General features: G+C 47.7%; 1 protein-coding gene across 5 annotated transcripts; it reads left to right on the forward strand.

The window, feature by feature from the left end:
• Nucleotides 1–171: 171 nt before the first annotated feature.
• PBXIP1 (PBX homeobox interacting protein 1) lies at nucleotides 172–17,590 on the forward strand. Of its 5 annotated transcripts, none has more exons than XM_007482002.3 (11): nucleotides 244–487; nucleotides 6,778–6,871; nucleotides 11,877–11,967; nucleotides 12,260–12,327; nucleotides 12,514–12,679; nucleotides 13,431–13,667; nucleotides 13,820–13,843; nucleotides 14,184–14,245; nucleotides 14,354–14,485; nucleotides 14,946–16,210; nucleotides 16,787–17,590. In XM_007482002.3, exons 2-11 carry the CDS (start codon nucleotides 6,818–6,820, stop codon nucleotides 16,866–16,868), a joined length of 2,181 nt encoding a protein of 726 aa, XP_007482064.1. In that variant the 5' UTR covers nucleotides 244–487; nucleotides 6,778–6,817; the 3' UTR covers nucleotides 16,869–17,590. The 5 variants fall into 5 exon arrangements, with proteins under 5 accessions (XP_007482065.1, XP_007482064.1, XP_007482063.1 ...); XM_007482001.3 differs by having other exon boundaries at nucleotides 6,781–6,871; XM_007482003.3 differs by lacking the exon at nucleotides 13,820–13,843 and having other exon boundaries at nucleotides 172–487; nucleotides 6,781–6,871.
• Nucleotides 17,591–18,123: the final 533 nt, after the last annotated feature.

The following is an 18,123-nucleotide window of genomic DNA, read 5'->3' on the forward strand; positions in this document are numbered from 1 at the left end:
CTTTTGAGATTACTTTCTGGGCCGGGGGTGGGGGGAGGCTGAGCCTTGAGCCAGGGCTAAGACGAGAAGGTGCTGGGAGGGGTGGGACGGGAGGCACTCCTCCGCAGGCTGCCATTCGGGTTCAGCAGTTTTAGAAGGGAGGTGGGGTTCCTCCGCCCCTTGGGCCACAGCTGCTCATGTCCATCCCGGACAACACAGCCTTATCGCCCTGGCTGGGATTTAAGTTCCGGAAGAGACCATCCAGGGCTGCAGTGGTGGGGAGCCTTGGGGGCTGGCTCTTGGCCTTCCTCCTGGTGCGTACCGGGAGAGCCCCCGGCCTCACCACCATACCTCACTCTCCCATTGGCTCAAAGTTTTTCTCCCTGCCGGGGAGCAGCCTCCCCATTTGTCCTAGTAACGTCACGTGACCTGCCCTCAAGGAGAAGTCGGAAGCCAGAGGATTCTGGAACAAGTTAAGTTGACCTAGCCAACTGGGGAGCTGAATCAGGTAATGTCCCCCGGGGTGGGGAGTGAGGGTTAGGAAGGAATGGGACACCTAGGGGCGTCTGCTAGCCCATTGTGACTGGCGGTTCTGCTCGAAATTCATTCAACTCCCCCATCCCCCCTTCCCCATGGGCGGGGTGGAGAATGAGGAGCCTCTCTGGCCTGAGGACCCAGAGATGGAGAGATTGACAGGCATGACAGGTGAAGTTGCCGGTCCCAGCCTGGGAAAGCTGGGAGCGCCGCCTCGGTTGTTTGAGCTGTTTCTTTGCCTGCAAAGGAGGGGAAAATAGATTCAAGGAGGTCTCTTGGCTTCTGCTACCCCTCCCTAAAGAGATGGCCTGGGTCCAGGTGACTAGAATGCTCTAACCTGTGCTCCTTATACTCCAGATAAGTCAACTGTGACTTGACTCTGGCTGGGTAAGACACTTCACTAAACTCTGCCACACTTTCTTCATTTGTAAAGTAGGGATAGTACTAGCATTTATCTCTTGAGGGTTGTTCCAGGTCTGAAGTAGACAATTTCTTAAAGCACTTTGTAAAAATTTTAAAAGCCTTGTGTGTGTGTGTACATAATTTATCTCTAATTTAATTATGAGTCAGAAGGAAGGAAGAAAATGGGGTTTCTTGTCAGGTACATGTTGGCCCAGATGACTTCTTAGCTTTATTTCATCTTATCTTCACTATTAATTAGTGAGGTTAGTGCAACAAAGTATTATTATTCCCATTTTACAGATGAAGAAACTGAGACTCAGAAGTGTCTTCCTCACACACAATAGCTCAAACGTATGACATTTGAACCTAGGCCTTTCCCACCTCAAGTCCATTGTTCTTTGCATTTATACCCTGCTGCCTCAGAGATTAGACTGAAGAAGAAACTTAAATCATGGGATTTGAAGCTCTGACGGACCTTATAGATTTTACAGATGAAGAAACAGATCTAAATACGGGAAGGACTTTCCTAAGGATGCTGGCACAGATGGGGACCCTAGGGACACCAAAAGGCCACTCCAAGTAGGGAACCCAGGATGCTTGGGCAGGAACCCTTCTCTTGGCTCCATCTCCCCGGGGTAGGAGAGAATGTCTTGATGACCTAAATACTAGTTCTTATCCCCATGGTGACAGTAGGTCTGACATCATCTTGGTTGCCATGGTGGCCATCTCTGGGGGACTTGAGCATGCTGTACCAGAATGAGGGGTAAACAAGCTTTACCAGTGACTATTTCCATTTCCGTCCTGTTACTGGCTGTTAACAATCTTACCTAGTAACCAAGAGGCCTGTGGCAGCTGGCTGCTATATAGAAAAGAGAGAGCCTTGAGATGGAAGAGAGAGGAGTTCCATTCACAAAATGATGATATACTACTGTGCAGAATTCTTTGTGGTACTAGAAAGATATAAAATTCAGATAAAGCCCCTGCCTTAAGTTAGGGAATAGGGCACATGACATGTATTATTTTGTACTGTAGTACTTGTGTAAGTACAACAAAGGAATCAGCAAATCGCTATGTGAAATCTGGGGAGGTGGGAGGAAAGAGGAATTGGAGAAGGTTTTGTGGAAGAGATGTCATTTGAGCTGAACTTAAAGTAGGGTTTCAGTAGGTAGGCAGAGATGGGGAAAGGTGGTGGCAGTAGGAAAAAAGAAAGAAAAAGGCCTGGGGGTAGCTAGATATCTCAGTGACTAGAGAGCCAGGCCTGGAAATGGAAAGTCCTGGGTTCAAATTTGGACTTGAAAACATCCTAGCTGGGTGATCCTGGGCAAGGCACTTAACTACCATTACCTAGCCCTTACAACTCTTCTGCTTTAGAACCTATCCTTAGTATCAATTCTAAGACAAAAGGTGAGTGTTTAAAAAGAAAAGAAAAGGATAGTACAGTTAGGATAGACTTTGTGAAAGAAGAGTCAGTAGGATTTCAGTGGAAGGAAAGAGGAAAGGGATAGAGAAGAGGCAAAGTTACAACTTGAGTTTTGAACATGGAAGATTTGGAGAGTGGTCTTCAAATAGAGTGCCCCAGCAATATAGCCCCTGGCTATATGCTGTTTAACATTTTTATCAGTGACCTGGACAATTGGCATAAATGGTAAGCTTCCAGAACTGGGAAGTGACCGTAAGTACAGATGACAGAATCAGGAACCAAATGATTTGGGACAGATCAGAAGCATAAGCTAAATCTATGACAATGGAATTTAATGTAGATAAATTTTAAGATTTACCTGCGCTATTACATTAACTTCACAAGTGTACCATAGAGACAGTTTTGCCTAATCAACAATTAGTATGAACTGGAGATTTTAGGGTCAGGGAAGGGAGTAAGCATTTACATAGCCTCCACTATATGCCAGGCACTATGCTAAGTACTTTACAAATATTATTTGGAGGATTATAAACTCAGTATGAGTCAATACTGTCATGTGGCAATAAAAAAAAATATAACCTGAATTTAGGCCAAATTGATGGAAATAATAATGTTTAGTGTGATAGTCCACATCTGGAGGTGATGTTAATTTCTGGTACTTCTCTGAAAAAGGAACATGGAGGTAGCTAGGTAGCACAGTAGTTAGAATGCCATGTCAGGCCTGGAGTGGGGAGGACCTTAATTCAAATCTAGCTCTAGACTCTTTCTATCTGTGTGACCCTGGCCAAATCATGTAACCCAAATTGCCTAGCTCTTATTACTCTTTTGTCTTGTAACAGATCAGTTCTAAGACAGAAGGAAAGGGTTTTTTTTTCTGTTTGTCTTGTTTTTAAAGGAAAAAAAGGAACATGACAAATTGGAGCATGGTCATCCAAGAGAGGGTGGTGAGAGTATAAGACCCATATCATAGGATTATGCCTTGACCAGAGGAACACTTAAGAAATACTTCATTGATGGGTTAGTTGGTCAGGTAGCCAGAGAGACAGTTCTGGGGTTCCAAAGAGAAATCAGGAATAGCAGGGGAGAGATTGGGGATGCATTTGCATAATAGCTGAAATGGTGGCAACTAGTGAGACTGGTACTCCGTGTAGAGAAAAAAAGAGAAGACTGGATCATGGTGTTAGTGATTACCCACCTTGAAGGGTAGGTCTAAAGGAAGGAGCCCTGTGGAATTGGGATAGTTAGGAGAAACAGAAGGGTGGAATATTTGAAACAGAGAAGCAAGAGTACTTAATAGCAAGGGAATCATTTTAAAAATTGTAGAGGTCAAGAAGAATGTAGACTGAAAAGTTCATTGGATTTGGTCACTGGTGCCTAGAGAGGAGTTTCAGTGGTATGATAGCAGTGAAGAAAGAGTATGTGGGGAGGCTGTAGGTGACTTTTTTCAAGAATTCTGGCAGTGAAAGGGTGGTATTAAAAGAAAGTTGGAAAGAAATGAGATAGTAGCAAGATAGCTTTGAAAGACTGAACAAAGGCTTTTTTTAGGGTTAGGAGGAGCTATTTCTGTTTGTAGGAACATTGGAAAGAACCAGTGAAAAGGGAGAGATTGGAAATACATGAAAAAGGTTATAATTGACTAAGCCAGGACCTGGAGGAGGAGTGGGAAGGGGAAAAAATATAGGCACGTGTAACTGAAGGCATATCCATAGATGTTTAGAGAAGCCAATCCGGATTGAATTCTGAGAAATTCTAGCAACCTTCCATCTGCCTCCATGCAGGTCTTAAACCCACTCAGAAATGGGGGAAGTGGAGTCAAAATAATCTATTGCTTTTTTTTTTAACTCTTTATGTTTTGGTATCAATTCCAAGAAAAGTGCTAGGCTAGATAGAAAAGGGTTAGGCAAATGGGGTTAAGTGACTTGCCCAGGGTCACACAGCTAGGAAATATCTGAGGTCACATTTGAACCTAGGACCTCCCAACTTCAGGCCTGGTGCTCAATCCACTGTGCTACCTAGTAGCCCCCAATTTATTACTCTTAAAGGTGAAATTTTGTTCCCTTTAGTAGAAAGTTTTTCTCATGGTGAAGTTGGTTTTGGGGGGTCCAATTTTAGACTCTTCTGTTGTAGTTTCAAGAATCCTTAACGGTACAGCCACTTCTCTTCCATGGATGTTGCTTTAGGTCAGTGATGGTGAACTGATGGCATGGATGCCAAAGATGGCACACAGCTCTCTCTATGGCCAAATGGCTGCTCCCCCCCCCCCCCCAATTCATTACTAGAAGGGCAGAGGGACTCAGGCAGAGCTACTCCCCTTCCCCTCTCCACTGTGCCTGAAGACATTTCTTCCCATCCCCCACCCCTCTGCCCAGCAGCCAGTGGGAATGCACTGGGGTAGGCTTATGGACAGAAGAGCTTGCTGAGTCCATTCCTTATTTCACTGACCCTCAGCCCAGCAGCCCAATGGGAGTACTTCCTCTCTCCCTGGTGTGGGGTAAGGGGGGTGGGGCCCAGCATTCCATCTCTAAAAGGTTTGCCATCACTGCCCTAAGTCATATCCATTCTCCAGGCTGTGTCCCTGGCTCTACTACAGCTATCTTCATGCCCTGAAGTTACTTATTTTGTGGTGAGCATTGGATTAGGAGGCAGAATTCATAGGTCTCAGTTACTCTTTCCTTCCTCTAAGACCTTAGTCAGGTTGCCCCAGGTCCTTAGTTTTTTATCTGTAAAATGAGGGTCTTGACACTAGATGATTTATAAGATCTCTTCCAGTTTGAATAAAATGTTCCTAAACTACACTAAAAGTCCATATCCTCTGGTATAGCCTAAAAGGGATACGATTTTTAAAATTTGCCTTGGGTACAAAGCTATTTTGTCCAGAATTTGCCTTCCCCCAATATTAGCTCAAATTTATATAGCACTTTATGTTTTACAGAGCACATTTCTCATGATTCCCATTTTACAGTTAAGGAAACTGAAGTTCAGGTAAATTAACTTGCCTCATGCTCACTCAGCTTGTACTGTAGTCTCATGATTACAAATAGCCTTTTTCCACTGCTTTACTCTGGGGAGACCAGTCCTCTTTAGCTTGGCATTGAACCCTGAGTACAAGAGGAAGTCAGATTTTTATACATTAAAAACAATCAAATAAGACCAATTAATTAAAAGGAAACTATTAACTAGGAAACAGAATTAGGCAATCTGTTTTCTAATTGGTGGGAAGATTAGGGGCCTACCAATTTGGGAAGGAGAGATGCAGTTCCCAAAAATCCAAAAAAAAGAGGTGTCCCATTTCTCCCAAGTATCTGTATTCAGTCAAGGGAACATGGAAACAACAACTAATTGACCAGTGTGGGGCCAGTTTTCAGATAAGACACATGGGTTGCTTGTAATATGTAATCGTGAGAAAACTCATCAATCTTCTGATCTGAAGGAGCTTCTGGTCAGCATAACCTACTGTCCAGCTTCTCAGTCATGCAGGGCCAGGTTCAAACAATGCGATAAATAAATTGAATAATTTTTTCACAAGACAGAAATTGGACCAGACCCATAATTGAGTGGAAAGGGAACTAAGCTCGCTCCAGAACTAAGTAACAAGATGGAGTCAATGTGCTTCACTCCATTCCCACAATTCCCTTCTAGCTTTGGGAAGCTAGAGGTAAATGAGTTTTCCCTTCTGGGGGAGGCTCTGTCTGGGGTAGGTCACATGAGGTCCCAAGTAAAAGGCAGGGTAAAATGTAGAAACTGGGAGAGATGGTAGGAAACACGGGGTAAACAAGAGTCAGAGAGCTGAAGTGGAGCTGGGAACTTAGAGGTCATCTAGTCTGACCCCATCCTTTACAGATGAGAAGGCCAAGGCCAGACAGGTGGTAATTCTGCCTAGGCCAGAGAGTAGAAAAGTAGCCGAGTCCCGATCCACCCTCAGGTCCCCAGCCTGGGAATCTAGGGCCTTCTCCCCTTCCCAGCATGGCCTTCGACTGCCAGTGTGTTACTCACTGGTGGGGGAGAAGCTGGGGAGGAGTGATAAGGAAAGAAAATGTGACTTAGAAGGAGAAGTCCTGACCAGGAGGCTGGAAACCTGGATTCTTATCCTGACTGTTACTAAGCATGATCCTTGGCAAGTTACTCCTCCAGTCTCCCTAGGCTACAGTTTCAAGAGCTGAACTAAATGATCCCTTAAGCTTCTTCCAGCTCTGAAGTTTTATGTCCTTTCAAGGTCATTTCCCTCCCATTCCTGCTGGCCCAACCAATCCCCAGGAGGGATGAACTCCTTTTCGGACATTTGCAAATACGAATTTGCAAGTCAAGTGTTGCCCACAAATTGATAGCTTTTGCTGCAGCAGGGTCCTAGGTGCTGGGCACTGCATTACCCTCTTGGGCTTCTCTTCTTCCCTTCCTCCTGAGGGTGAGCTCTACAAGTTGTTATTTCCAAGCACTTTTCTCAGCAGGTGGTGCCTATTGAGGTCCCCAGGGACGTGACCAGCTATGGAATCCTCCAGCCCGGAGTCCGATAATAGCTGGGTGATTGCTGGCTCTGAGGTAAGATGGGGAGAGGCTGGGAATTTTGTAGAAGAGCCAGAATATGTCCGTGGTGAAGGGACCCCTATTGACTTTAATTTCAGTCAGTCTTCCCCTCTTTGAATTTGAATGCCTCTCCACTTGCATCCTTGGGTACTGCTGTGGAGGTGGGGGTGTGGGGGTGTGGTGGGGGGAATGGGGTCACCAGTCTTTGTCCACTGAGGGTGCTATATTTGATGGAGATTTTAGAGTGCCCCCCCAAAGATACTGATCAGATCCAGGGACAAATAGGCAAAGGGAGCTAGACAGAAGGCCTAGTTATCAGTGTTTGAGCTTGAGTAGAGTTAGAGATATCAGTCTGGGATGGCTTCCTTGAGAAGTTTAGTGCAAAACACAGTTAAGAGAGCAGGTTAGAAGGCATCTCTGGAGGATTAAAATGTCCCCTTCTGTGGGGAGTCAGTGAGGCCCAGGTGGAAGTAATGGCATGTGTTTGCTGGGAGGGAAAACTGAAGCCAAGATAGTAGAAAGGGGGAAAGAGAGGAGCCTTCGGAAACACGAAAGCCTCAGGGGAAAGGTGGGGAGGGACATTGGACTCCAGGTCCTGAGGGGGCCACACATGAGCTCTGAACCCATGCTTTGATTTCCCCCGATACTTTGGTGTAGATTTGACTAACAAGGACAATGGACAAGAAGCAACAAGGAGGCTTATTTGTGACTTGGGAGAGAGAGCTGTATTGACTGAACACTTCTAACCCATAGAGTAAGAGGAATTAGAAGATGGACCAGATTCACGGAGGAGAGGGCCATTTCAAGCCAGTACTACCAACATTTATTACTGAGTTCAAGCCACTACATCAGAGATGAAGAGATAAAAACAGCGGATATAGAGGCAGATGCTCAGATATCAGCAATTGTACCATTTCCTGAGCGCCTACACTCTAGTAAAGTAGAGAGCCAAATGCTGTAGGGTTCATCAAGGGGAATACAGCACAGACTCTGCCTGCCCTCTTTGGGCTTACAGGCCACGTGGCCCAGGCAGAGAGACAGGCCTTAAAAAGAGAGAGGAAAATGCCTTCATAAAAGTAGTTCAGAATAAAACAAGATGGCAGCAAAGTAAAAAAAAAATTAGAGTCCAAAAAAATTAATTGTATCATCCATATCATATCACCCAATGCCATGTTCTAGTGGCACTAAGAGGAGCTCTTGTGTTTCAAGCTTTCATGTTTACCAGGTGCTATCCTCCAAGCATCCCTGAATAGGATAGCACTGTATTTGGAGTCTGGGGAGGGGGTTTCAAATCATGGCTCTATCCCTTAACTCCGTGTGTGATAATAGCCATTCCCTTCTGGTGGACAAAATGACCTCTATAGCCTCTTCCATTTCTGAATCCTAAGCTCTAGACCCTAAGAAGGCAGTATAAGTACTTGGCTTTGTATCTCCTGACAATAAAGTGTTAGAGCTGGCATTCGAGCCTCTGTCTCTACTGACTCTAAAATCAAATACTCTTTCCATCTTTGGCTTCAATAACATTTGCTAGAGATCTTTAAGTGAAGACCCCCATCATCCGGGATGTTGCAGAAGGGATTCTTGTAGCTCTGCTCACTAGGTAACCTCTGTGTCAGCTTTAAGATTCTGGGATTCTTTGTTATGCCTGCTGTGATACTTGGTCATTTAACAGTAGTGGCAGGCTGGTGGCTAACTTCCATTTCCCACTAGATTACTAGTGTATCTAATCAGATAAAATGCCTTTTGACTAAACATCTCAGGTGGAGGGCAGCTACGTGCTCAGTGGTGTGAGAGCCAGGCCTAGAGACAGGAGGCACTGGGTTCAAATGTAGTCTCAGATATTTCCTATTTTTGTGGCCTTGGACAAGTCACTGCCTAGCCCCTACTCTTCTGCTTTGGAACCAATACTTGATATTGATTCCAAGACAGGAGGTAAGAGTTTAAAAAACAAACAAAATAACATCACAGGTGGAATAAACTGGACCCCAAAGTCATGTGATCTGTACTGCCAGTCTGTCTATAAGGGTCAAATGGCTGGTACAGACAATTAGTGCTACAAGATTTGGAGAAGAATGGCAGTTAATATTTAAATGATATTTTAAAGTTTGCAAAGCACCTTCTTCAGGATCTAGTTTAAACATGATGACAACCCTGTGGGGCAGGTCCCTTTGTTATTCATTTGTTTGTCAGGTCTGACTCTCCCTGACCCCTTTGGGGGGTTTGCTTGGCAAAGATAGTGGAAGGATTTGCCATTTTTTTCTTCAGCTCATTTCGTACCATTATTATTTTTGTTGTTCTTTTACACACATGGAAATGAAGACCCAAAGAGATAAATAATTTTGTTCCTGGTCATACGGCAGAGGGGTATTTTTAACTAGTCTTCTGGATTCCAAATCCAGCCGGTTCTTTGCTCTAGCATGCTGTTTCTTGGCTCCAGAAATCACTGGAGGCCTGGCAGTCAATGAACATTTTGCTGAGGTGAAGCCTGAGCTGGGCCTTAAAGGATTTCAGGGAAGATTTGGATGAGTTGGATCAGGGGAAGCTCTTTCTAGATTAGAAGGACAAGATGAATCAAGGAACAGAGCCAGGGATATACACAGTATTTTCAGGGGATAGTGACTAGGTCTGTTTGGTGGCTTTGAGCAGAGGACTCACTTAGAGAGTGATAAAGGTAGGAAATGAGACTGGAAAGGTAGTTTGGGGACAGATTATGGAGGATCTTAGTCCTTCCTTCTTTCCTCTCTTCCTCCCTCCTTCCCTCCCTCATGCCCTTCCTTCCTTTTTTCTTCCTTCCCTCCCTCTATTTCTCCCTCTCTCCCTTCCTTCTTCCCTTTCTCTTTCCCTCCCTCCCTTCTTTTCTCCCTTCTCTCCTTCTTTCCCTCCCTCCCTCTCTCCTTTCCTTCTTTCCTTCCTTCCCTCCCTCCATTCCCTTTCCTCTTCCTTCCTTCCTCCCTCCCTTCCTTCCTTTCTCACTTTCTTCCCCTTCCCTCCTCCCTCCCTCCCTTCCTTTCTAACTCTTACTTTATGTCCTAGTATCAGTTCTAAGACAGAAGAACTACAAGGCAATCAGTATTAAGTGACTGGCCCTGAGTTACACAGCTAGGAAGTGTCTAAAGTGACATTTGAACTCAGGTCTTCTGGTTTTAGATCTGGTGTTCTATCTACCTAGCCACCCCAAGAGCCTTAGCTTTCATTTAACTCAATAAGCATTTATTATTCACAAGGCTGTAGAAATTCAGGATGAACTAAAACCTAGTCCTGGTCTTTAAGAATCTTATAACTTAACTGGGGAAATAAGATGTATACAGAAATAGAGGGGATTACCCTGGTGCAAGAGACTCCTCGGGGGAATGGCTGAACAAATTGTGGTATCTGTTGGTGATGGAATACTATTGTGCTCAAAGGAATAATAAAGTGGAGGAATTCCATGGGAACTGGAATGACCTCCAGAAAGTGATGCAGAGTGAGAGGAACAGAACCAAGAGAACAATGTACACAGAGACTAATACAATGTGGTACAATCGAATGTAATGGACTTCTCCATTAGTGGCAATGCAGTGATCCTGAACAACTTGGAGGGATCTACGAGAAAGAACACTCTCCACATTCAGAGGAAAAACTGGGAGTAGAAACACAGAAGAAAAACAACTGCTTGATCACATGGGTCAAGGGGGATATGATTGGGGATGTAGACTCTAAATGAACCTCCTAGTGCAAACATCGACAACATGGAAATAGGTTCTGATCAAGGATACAAGCAATACCCAATGAAATTGCTCTTTGGCTGCGGGAAAGGTGGGTGGAAGGGAGGGAGGGAAATAATGTGATTATTATAACCAAGGAATAATGTTCTAAATTGACTAAATAAACTAATTCAAATGGGGGGGGGGGAGAGACTCCTCGATAGGTTCTAGGGTGGCATGTTCTTTGTAACTTTACAGCTTCGAAAGGGATCCAGCTGGTTGAGAAAGTAGGTGACTTGCCTGGGATGACAGCTATAGTTTGTGTAAATAAGAAGGAGTTTGAGGACTTCCTGGCTCCAAGGCCAGCTCCCTTTACAAAAATAACTAAGGTAAATTTGAATGTGCTAAGTGCAAAAACGGCCTTGGAGATCATCTGGTCCAGACATCTCATTTTACAGCCAAACAAACTGAATCTCAAAACCTTGCTAAATGAATTTCCTCAAGTCACACCAGTGAGTGTGACAGAGCTGAGGTGAGAGCCACGAGAGTCCTGGTCATGCTATATCAGACCAGAGGAGTGCTGGGGTACTAGGGAGCTGGAACTTGGGGGTGAAGATGGAGAATACAAGAGAGACTCGATCAACTGTGAAAGACTAAATTCTCCTCAGCAATGCAAGGATCCAAGATAACCCCAAGGACACATGATGAAAAGGGCTATCCACAGCCAAAGGAACAATGACCAGAGTCTGAATGCAGATAGAAGCTTGCCATTTTTTACTTTATTTCCTGCATGAGTTTTTTCTTGAATATGTGATATGTGCCTTCTTTCATGACATGAGGAATATGGAAATACGTATTTCATGACAGCACTGGTATAACATATCAAACTATTTACTGTCCTGGAGAGGTGGGGAAAGAAGGGAAGGAGAAAAATCTGGATTGTAAAATGTCAGAAAACAACACGTGAGAGAGACAGACAGACAGATAGACAGACTTGTTGGGCGTCCTGGGGGCTAGGCTGAGTAGGGATCTGGAGAGTATTCTCTGGGCTTTCTCCCTGACTGCTTCTGACCCCCACCTACCAGCTGCATTAGAGGTGATATTTGAAATTTTGAAGTTCAGGGAGTGCCTAAGCTTGCCAAAGGAGAGAATGTAGATAAAGAGAGAATGTCTGGGGTCCGACAGAGGCTGTCTGCATTGTGCTGTGGGTAAGGTCTGTGTTCTGGGCATTTTCTACCTCAGCACCAGCCCCAAAGGCACAGACAGAAGATGGGTAGCAGCTTCTACCAGCAGTAAATGTCTCCTTCTTCTGCTTGCACACACTCTTCTTCCTTCAGGGCTGCTTGCCAGTAGAGACGCTGGGTCCAGAATCTGAGAGAGCCCCCCAGACCTCAGTGGATGAACTTCCAGGAACCTTGGATGGAGAGGGTAATTGGGCCCTGGTGAGGGAGCTAGGAAGCTATCTGGGAGAGCAGGCCTGCTTCTATCATCTGGATTCTCTTAGAAGAGAGTTTCCTTGCCCCCCTTTATTGTCCAACACCTCACCCTTCCACTCTCCCTACCCTATAGATCAGTTGTTTCCCTGCTACTCTGGTCCCTGCCCTCTTCTCACTCCAAACTGGGGTGAGAGGAACCTGTTGGACATCCCCTGGGTCTGGAGGAGGCTGAACAGGAATTTGGAGAGTATTCTCTGAGCCTTCTCCCTGACTCCTGCCCCCAGCGCCTACTGCTTGCAAGACCCCTCCTGTCCAGCCTGACGCTTGCCCTCCAGAGGAGGCAGATGTTAAGGTAGGCCTCTCACAGGGGGAGATGGTGGGTAAATGGATTGGGAGTTGGAAGACCTGGTTTCAAGTCTCAGCCCTAACTTATTGAAGTGACTTACTGTGACTCAGAGATGCTATCTTCCTTTCTGCAAAATGGGAAGTTGGGGATGAGGTGCAAAAGTCATGCTTCAGGGCTCTTACCATGGATCAGGTGTCTCTGGAAAGCAATGAGAAGAGTTTGGACCTCCCAAGTCCAGAGGAAGAACAAACAAAGGCGGAGCAACTGGAGGCCACAGAAGGGACAGGGCTGGAGTCAGACATCATGGAGCAAAGGGACTTAATCTCTCCGCACAATGGGCCTTGGTCCCCTAAAACAGGTAAGAATCCTGCCTCCATCTCTCTTATCTATTCTTTTCTGTTGTTGTGTCATTTCAGTCATGTCTGACTCTCTGTGACCCCATTTGGGATTTTTTTGGCCAAGATCCTGGAACGATTTGCCATTTTCTTCTCTGGCTCATTTTACAGATGAGGAAACTGAGGCAAAAGGGTTCAGTGACTTGTCCAGCGTCACACAGTTAGTAAGTGTCTGAGGATGGATTTGAACCTAGGAAGATGAATCCTCCTGTGTCTAGGCCTTCTATCTACTTTATCCACTGTGTCCCTGCCCTTTAATACATAATAATAATAATAGTAATAGCATCTTACATCTCTCCTTCCAGCCCTCCCCAGAACTCCAGACTGGCATTTCTACTTACTTGCTGTCCCCCTGTGGGGTACAGAGGACAGAAGACCTGAGCTCTGAGCCCAGCACTGCCCCCTTGTACATGTGTGACCTTGGGCCAGCCATTTAACCTTTAATGCTTCAACAAAAAGGCTTCAACAAGCCTCACAGCAAGCCTGTTAGATAATCATGGTAGTTTTCATCTTGTAGTTGTGAAAACTGAGCCTTGGGGTTACAGAATTAGCGAGTGTCAAGCTAGGACTAGCACCCAAGCCTTCTGGCTCTTGGTCTGGTGGTAGAAGGGGGGCTCTTGCCATCACGCCCTCTCTTGGTCTCTCTGCCCCCATCCCCAGACTCCTGCCCTTGTAGCCAACTCATTCTCCTCTCCTCCCCTTGCTCACTTGCAGAGCAGGTTGGTGAGGAATTCAGCTGCTCCAGTAGTGATGACGACAATGACATGGATGTGGAGGGCCTGAGGAGACGTCGAGGGGCCCGGGAATCCAGGCCGCCCTATCTCCCTGCCTCTGTGGGTGGGCATGACCAGGCCAGCAGCGAGGGAAGAAGTGGGGAGCTGGGGCTGACACTGAACACCTGTCTCCTGGGTGCTCTGGTCCTGGTGGGCCTTGGCTTCCTCCTCTTTTCTGGTGAGTGAGTGGGGCCTCGCTCTCCTCATCTCTCGTCCCCCTTTTTCCTGCCATTTCCTTGATTCTGTTTTTCCTCTCCCCACCTCTCCCCCCACCCCTACTCTGATGATGCCAGAGGGGACTCACCCAGACTCCTCTCTGTCTGTCTTCAGGTGGTTTCTCTGACCTTGAGACTGGTGAGTGGGGAGGGGGCCTGGCTGGGCTGACCTCTTAGTCCTCAGGGGGAAGAGGATGTCTTCTGGCTGAATGGGGCCTTGGGGGGCCAAAGGGAGAATATGTAAAATATGTTTAAAGCTAATCCCAAGCCAAGGTTCCTGGGCTACAGTCTTGCCAAGCTGGGGGGAAGGAGAGGGTGAGGGAGAAGAAAGAGAGAGTATGTGTGTTAGTGGACCTCTGACTATACCGTGAAATTGTACTGGGGGGCGTTGGGATTCCTTGTTTTGTTGTATTGGATAGGTAGAGGCCAGCAAGCTAATGAACGGCCAGTTTCTCAGACCATCTCTCTGTCTTTGCTAGGACCAGCAGAGAACTTGGAGTCCCAAGTGACCCCAGAGCCTCAGGATGCAGAGCATATCCAGGTTGTGTTTGTATGCTGCTGGTCCTCCTATGTGTGTATACTTGTGTAGAGGCTTGCAAAAGACCTGCTTCTGGTTTCGGGTATGTGACCCAGCTTTCCTGTCCCCAAGGATGGACTTGGGCAGCAGCAACAGGCCCATTACCCTGCTGGAAGTCTCCCAAGCCTTCAGTCCATGAGCCTCTTACTGGACAAGCTGGCCAAGGAGAACCAGGACATTCGGCTTCTTCAGGCCCAGTTGCAGGTAGGGTGGGGAATGGACTGCTTGTTGAGTGGCTGTCTGAGGGAAGTAAACTATTAGGATGCTAATGATAATTATGATGGCAAGTAGAGAGAGTGGGGAAAACATTGGGCTTGTGGTTGGGAGAGCCTCAAGAGCTTGAGTCCCATCTCTGACACTTCGCTCCCTCTGTGGCCCTCAGTCTTTTCTTCTGGGTAATGAGGGCTTGCTTTAATTTCTCTCCAAGATCCCTTCCCGTTCTAATATTCTGGAATTCTGAGTCAAAGGGAGAGCTTCCCTGACTGAGGCTTTAGGGTTGGGGTGATGGAGTAGGGTCTTCCCTCTGACAGGGAGGGGATTAGGTAGAATTGGAGGTGAAAGGAGTGGTCATGGTTACTACCCACTGCCATGTTCCTGTTTTCCTGTGAGTAAGGCCATGCCTGGGGGTTTACTCCCTCCCCCCCATCTTCTCTTTCCCTGCTAGGCTCAGAAGGAAGAACTCCAGAACTTACTACACAAACACCCAGGACTAGAGGAGGAGAACGAGAGGCTCCGGGGGTCCCTGCAGCAGCGAGAAGCATCCCAGCGGGTGCTGGAGTCTGAAATGCAGGAGCTCCGAAGCCGCCTTGGGGAGCTAGAGGAGACTTACTCCAGGGGGGTGGATGGGGCCTGCGAGAGCCAGAGTGCAGGGAAGCCCCTGCAGGAGCCAGCCCCGGGGCTGCTGGAGCCCAAAGGCTTCCTGGAGCAGAAGGAGCAGTTGGAGGCTGAGGCTCAGATGCTACGCAGGGAACTAGAGAAGCAGAGGCTGCTGCTGAGCTCAGTGCAGAGGGATCTGAAAAGGAGCCTTCATGAGTCAGGGCTGGGAGACAGGGATCGAGCAGATCTGGCCAAGTTGGGTCAGAGGCTGGCCATGGAGCTTCAGGAGGCAGAGAGCTGGGGCCCTGGAGAGGGCCAGGTCTCCCAGGGTTCAGCCAACACATCTCAATCTTTGGGGCAGGGAGGAGCCCACTTTGTGAGCTCAAAGGAGCCTAGTCAAAAGGAGAAGCACAAGGACAAGGACAGGCAAGGAGAAGGGAAGGCAGAGAAGTGGAAGCATAAGAAAGAAGAATTTACTGTGGAAAAGAAGAAGAACTTCAGAGGCAAAGGAGATGGAGAATCAGGAGGGAAGTGGAAGCAAGAAAAGCTAGGGACTGCTGATCTGGGGGGCAAGAAAAGCAGGGAATGGAGAGGCTCGAAGGAGCATCCCAAGAAGAGCTGGGGAGGCCCCTGGGGGAGCCAGGGACCCCACCCAGTGTGGGAAGGGCAGAAGCCAATGAGGGATGGGGCCAAGGGGGATGGCTCAGCCCATTCTGATCCACAGCTGGCCTGGAAGAAGGTTCTGGGCCACAAGTACCGAGTGCCTCAGGGCTGCTCCAGTGTAGCCCAGTGTGCACACCAGGAAGGGCTGGCCATGTTTGGGCTAGATTTTCCCCCAGTCCGGAAGCAGGAGCTGGCAGCACTGTTGCAGAAGTACTTGGCTCGATTGCCCTGGGGCCAAAGACTTCCTGAACCCATGACCTTCCTGTCCACATACTTTGGTGAGGATGGTCTCTTCCGCCATGACCGTCTCCGCTTCCGAGACTTTGTGGAGGCCATGGAGGACAGCCTGGAGGAGGCTGCTGTCAGAGAGACAGGAGATGACGATGAAGTTGATGACTTTGAGGATTTCATCTTTGGCCATTTCTTTGGGGACAAGGCACTGAGGAAAAGGTATGGGAGCCCTGGGAGGAAGAAATGTGGGGCCTTTGGGAAGGGCAGGGCCTGACAGAACAGAAAGCAGGCTGGAGCATCTGACAGCTGGTCTGGTTCATTGAAGAACCAGGAAGCAACTGGAGGAGTTAGAAGAAGGTCGAAGGCATAGCTTGGGGTTTGACTCCAGCAAACCTCCCTTAAAAGGCAGTTGAAGCTGGGAAAGTCTGGGCTGCCTCTGGCTCTCTCCCTTACCTGCCATGGGGCTCAGAAAAGGGACCTGCCTTACCCATCCCTCTGCTGGCTTAGTCTCACCCACAGCTTTGGCACCAAGAGGCCTAAGCTATCGATTGGCCGAGAGACTGGGAGTCCTTGGTCAGTGGGGGTGGCCCCTCCAGGAGCAGCTTTCTTGTCTGCTTACCCTTAGGCAGGAGTTTTTAGTCCAGAACTGTTCCTTCACTGGTGCAGAGAAACCCCAGAGGAAACTCCTACGGATAAGAATGGCCAGCCAGCCTGCAGTTTATGCCCTTGTTCTGTGCTCTTCAGCTGGTCCCCATGTTAACCCATCCCTTTCCCTGCCTTCCTGTCTTCTTGCAGGTCTGGGAAGAAGGACAAGTATCAGAAGGGCCCCAGAAGCTCAGGGCCCAAGGAAGGCCCCAGAAACTACCAGGAGGGCTGAGGAAGAGAGCCGGAGGGGCTCAGTGCCCAGTTTGCCCACAGCCCACTGCTCTGCCCAGAAATCTGAAACGGGGGTTGCTGAGCCTCCTTTGGTCTATATTTATCACTGCATGTGTGTGGTGTATTTGGGGAGGTCTGTGATACAAATTAGAGGGAGTGAGGGCATTAAAGTAGGACCTCCCTATGGCACTGGCTCTGCCTCCACTGACGTGGGGGACCAAGCAAGAGCACAAAAGAGAGCTCAAACCCCAGCTTGCTCAGGAGATGCCACTTTAGCTTGAAAATGCTCTGACACTGCTTGTGCCTGTTTGCATAGGTAAATACAGTTGGACCCTCTTTACCCCCTCAGGTTCCTGGATGGAGCCCCTGTGGCTCTGGGTCCAAGTTGGTTGTGCCAAAGTGCAGTGAGTGTGAGAGAGAGGGAGGGAGAGGGTCTGTGTTTGGTAAAAGGAGGAGCAGAGACTGAGTCGGGTGGATAAGTTCTCCTTTCACCCCTCTTTGTCCACAGGAGGGGGGATGGCAGAATGGTACCTAGATAGCTTGTAGGGAATACTCTTCTCCCTCTAGCCATGGTTTGGTCAGTCATGGGGCCTGGGCCCGAGGCTCTGGTGCCCGGTTAGATTTGTACGTAGCTGTAGAGTTGGGGGTCTTGACTCCTTGCCTTCAGGCTTTTGATTGCACACTCAGTCTATACTGAACTCAATAAAGTGCCTTTGTTAGTGATGTAGCTGTGTTTATATGTGCTTATCCCTGGAAGTTTCCCACGGACAGGAGGGGTTTGAAGAAGCCTTGAACATCACCCATCCCAGGCCCCAGCCCTGATGCTCTACCCTCATCTCCATCATCCAGCCTCAAACCCCATCCCTTGCATTCATCCAGCATCCCTGATGGCTCCCGTCCACTCCCGATGCAGCAGCCCATGGGCTCAGCCCCAGAACTTGTTTCCCTGGCATCTCTGGAGGTGGGGGGTGGGGGTGGGAGGGGCACTAGGTGGCGCACTAGCTTCACATTTTTGTCCATTTTATCACATTCTGTAATGGGCAAAGAGCCCAAAGGCCCTGTGATGCTCTGACTCTTAGCCAAGTTGAGCTGGCAGTCCTCCTCCTGCATCTTTTTAGGCAAGGAGAGTCCTATTTCACTTCACAATCTCAATCCTGTTTGCCACTGTTGAGGCGCTGGACCCTTCCCTCTTAGGAATCCTCCCCACTAAGAGTAAGGGCAGACTGGTATTTCTGGGTAGCTGAATCTGGCTCCTG

This window comes from Monodelphis domestica, chromosome 2 (genome assembly GCF_027887165.1).
Source record: "Monodelphis domestica isolate mMonDom1 chromosome 2, mMonDom1.pri, whole genome shotgun sequence".
Taxonomy (NCBI): domain Eukaryota; kingdom Metazoa; phylum Chordata; class Mammalia; order Didelphimorphia; family Didelphidae; genus Monodelphis; species Monodelphis domestica.